This window comes from Centroberyx affinis, unplaced genomic scaffold, assembly GCF_046629955.1.
Source record: "Centroberyx affinis isolate AG114_WGS23_722 - 3 ecotype Tasmania unplaced genomic scaffold, CSIRO-AGI_Caff_v1 ptg003618l_1, whole genome shotgun sequence".
NCBI classification, from domain to species: Eukaryota; Metazoa; Chordata; class Actinopteri; order Beryciformes; family Berycidae; genus Centroberyx; species Centroberyx affinis.
This window is the reverse complement of record NW_027281532.1, coordinates 9,101-12,965: the sequence shown is the minus strand read 5'-3', so window position 1 is coordinate 12,965 and position 3,865 is coordinate 9,101. Positions and strand designations below refer to the sequence as shown.

Genomic DNA, 3,865 nt, shown 5'->3' with positions numbered 1-3,865 from the left:
TTCCCCTTGCAAAATGGTGGAGACATTTGGGAATTTCAGGTGTTATGGAATGAAACACTTATTCAGTAGATCTTGCCATTGAGAGAAAGCAGCAAGGAGCAGAGGTGAAAGAAGTAGTGAGATATTTGACTTGAGTTCAATTTTACTTGTCAGAGTAAGACCACTTGTCTAGAAAATGACTAAAATAAAGGAGCTTTACTTACTCAAGTAGGCCTACTTGGTTACCATTTCATTGGGTTAGGTTTTAGATAAGAGGATACACGTATCTATCTCCTTATTTCATTGTCTGCTGCTTTGATTCTTCAAGCTGTTAAAAATTACAAGTTTTGATGCATCTTTACCTCCAGGTGGTGTACTACATAGTTCGACCGCTAGGGGATGCTAAAACACCAAATAAAATGTAGTTGGAATGCGATGATTGGTTGGATCCAGCAGAGCGTCATTGTGTCACAGCCAATGAAGTTTAAGTGGTCGTACTGACGTCACACGGAAGTTGCGTTGTATCCACAGCATTACCGACAACGTGCTAACGGTAAAGGTGAGTCAATGTTTTTGAAATAACGTCATTAGTAGAGAAATACACAAGAGGGACAAATACCGCAGAGGGTCACAATGTAATAGTCAGGACAGTTTTAGTTAGTCCGGGTGTTTTAGCTAAATGTAGCAGTGTGAGCGAGCTCAGTTTCCAGACAGACTTCTGACATTTCTAGTTGGCACTGCTAGTTAGCCTTTACAGCTTAGATAACAGACCTGTCAGCAACCCAATCACGTTAAAACCATACACAGTCATGTACATTAACATTTTACCTCCTACCAAAGAAATGCAGGCCAACTCTATTTTGAGTCCTAGATGCGCTATCAATGTTTGCCCTAGTCCCGTTATGTGCGGTTCTCTCTGGTATGGTGGAACGTCACGGCAAACTCCATTAAAACATTTGACAAGGTAATGTTTCCTTGCTTATCGGCAAAGGAACATACCTGGTAGAATATAACCCAAGGTATTTTACCATTCGTTGGGAGCCTATTTTCACGTCGGCGTACATCCAATATAGCAACCAGCACTTATTACCATGAAATTACAACTTTTAGATATGGTTTACCAAATCACCCACGAAAGAATGGGACATATGTTGACACCAGAGTTCAGGTTCTTGTTTTAGCTGCCTATATTTGAGACAAACATAATCTCTGCTGCTAGCTAGCAGCCTTCTCGTCAGATGCATCCATTTGTTTTGCATTTCTGTCGTCATGTTGTTGCGGCAAGTGACAGTGCTGCTGAGAAGGGCATCACAAGGACACTTATGTCACTGTCTGTCTCTTGTGGCTGCGTGCAGAGTCTAATGGGTCAAGGCCTGTTGTCTTCATTGGGAGGTTAATGTAGGCTATATATCATAATAATATAGTAACGTTATCATTTTAACAGTGACTTACCATACCATCAGTGAGATGGTAGAAGATGAGTGGTGATTTTCTTAGGAGTGACACACACACCCTAGTTTTGACTTTTTGTCTCCACCTCTCTGCAGGATAATGTTGACATATTGAAATAATATCCTTAATCTGTGCTATAGAAAGAACATACAACACACATAGCAAAGCATATCTATTACCTAATTTAGACAATTAAAATATATAGGCTATATGGTATGTATTAAATAAGAATGATTCTGCCTCATCACTGCTATCTCAAACTGCAATATTGTAGTTTTCATGTAATCCACTTACTCTTTATTCTCATTTGCCCAGTGGAGCATCTGTAGACTAGCCCAGCCAGAGTGTTGTGCAGCCATGTGGCCTGTGGTTTGGACGGCCATGCGGACCTACGCCCCTTATGTCACCTTCCCTGTGGCCTTTGTCGTCGGGGCAGTGGGTTACCACCTGGAGTGGTTCATCAGAGGGACCCCCAAACCTCGGGAGGAGGAGAAGAGCATCCTGGAGCTGAGGGAGGAGAGGAAGCTGCAGGAGCAAGCCGGGACAGACAGCACCCAGGTCCTTAGCCTGAAAGAGAAACTGGAGTTCACGCCCAGAGCGGCTCTGAACAGGAACCGATCCGAAAAGAGCTAACCGGTCTTGGGGTGAAAGACTCACATCTGCCCCCTCCCAGCAGGGGAGCGCTGGACCGAGCACTGAGGTGTCTGACTCATTGCTTGGAAAGAAAAGAGACTGAGCCACCGAGCCAAATCACCCAACTTACCCATACACATTGGTAACACATTGTCTCCTACTACTGGCTACCCAAACATTGGCATGCCTGTGCAATCGTCAGACACTTTCTGGAAGCTACAGCATCATTAGAAAACAAGCACTTGTTCTAAATGTGAGTTAAATGTAGCCTATATGTAATAAGACTATGAATCACTGACCATTCCCACACTATTGCACATGCTTGTTGCTTCATTGATCGATCACTAAAGCCACTGTAATCAGATACACTACGCAAAGCTATATGACTATGTGTGGAATCTCTGACTGTCCTCAGGGCATTTATGCTTGTGAATCGATAGCAAGGCTTGATGTTTTTTTTGGTCGTCTGTTTGCCCTCAGTTTACGCTCACAACTAGAAAGAACAAAGAGCCCTTTCTATTTTATTTAAGTCTAGGTGTGGCAGTACGATACAAATTTGCTACCAAAATAACCCTTGTGTCAACTTCTGCATATAAAGAGGATTATTTCTTATAAAGAGCCTGTCTGAAAGTGGCCCCTTTTAATCTTTTCTGTATGGATATGAAAGGATTCCTGTTTGTGAACAAATAGAAGAGGAGGAGGGAAAGATGAGTCTTTGTTGTAGTCTTTTTCTCTCATTTCATGTAGGCTTTTTTAATTTTTCATGATGGCATGTGACAAAATGAGACAGGAGTGTGGGAGATCCCTCAGGAAATAAAGGCTATCCAGTAGTAGTGTTTGTGATATAGGTGTACACACTTTACCTGGTATACTTTCATTTTAGAAAGTCTGGATGGATGGTTTGGACACTGCTTAAGTTTGAATTATGTGTGATTATACTGAACATGAAAAATATGATCAGTATATGTATGCTGAAAATGCATGCCATATTGAAATTTGAAGAGTAATGTTGCAACTTTCAATAAAGAATTGTCTTAAAGAATTTTTGACATATTTTTTCCCCTATCACTACAGACTACTGACAAAGTAATAAAAACAAAGTTTCAGTTTTTGTTCAGATATTTGTCCAGGCTTTTGTGTGAAACAATGTCACTGCCAAGGACAGGAATTGACATCAAAGTCAAAGGAAGGAAGTAATGACTCTTCTCATACAGCTCCAAGCAGGAAATGAATTTCGAGGGAAAACAGTGGACAATGCAATCATAAATATGTCTCCCAGTAGGGGAAACAACCAACTCATCTACTTTCAATTTCAGATCAGGTCACTAACCAGAAACCTGTGGTCAGTTATGTGTTCCGCCTTCGGAACGAAACGCAGAGTAAAATGTAAATCTGTCTTTGTGAACATGAACAACTTGGACAAAGCTGACATCAGAGAACCGAGTCTTAAAGATGTGCAGCCTGACGTCCCACCGACTGATATGGTGGATGCATAGCCTTTCTTTACACTTTTAATCACAAATGAGTTTTGTTTCATACTGGCACTATCATTGCTGATAACCGAAAACGTGTATCCTTACCACAATAGAGTTGTACATGCAACATCCTATATTACTACATCAGAAAAGCAGTTATCCCTTTGTTTAGGGTGACAGTATAATAACGCTAGAAGGCTAAAATTCAACAGGTTTCCTCTTTTTAAGGGCAGTTTCTACCCTCTTGATATCTCACAGTAAATCACTAATGTCACACATCTGTATACTAGGCCAACAAAAACAGATGTCGACCTTCTTTGCACAGT

The 3,865-nt window shown here is 41.1% G+C and overlaps 1 protein-coding gene across 1 annotated transcript; it reads left to right on the top strand.

Annotated features, from left to right (window-relative positions):
* Positions 1 to 477: 477 nt before the first annotated feature.
* smim12 (small integral membrane protein 12) lies at positions 478 to 3,073 on the top strand. Its single transcript, XM_071540342.1, has 2 exons — positions 478 to 538; positions 1,747 to 3,073. The coding sequence occupies exon 2, from the start codon at positions 1,789 to 1,791 to the stop codon at positions 2,062 to 2,064; it is 276 nt and encodes a 91-aa protein (XP_071396443.1). The 5' UTR covers positions 478 to 538; positions 1,747 to 1,788; the 3' UTR covers positions 2,065 to 3,073.
* Positions 3,074 to 3,865: the final 792 nt, after the last annotated feature.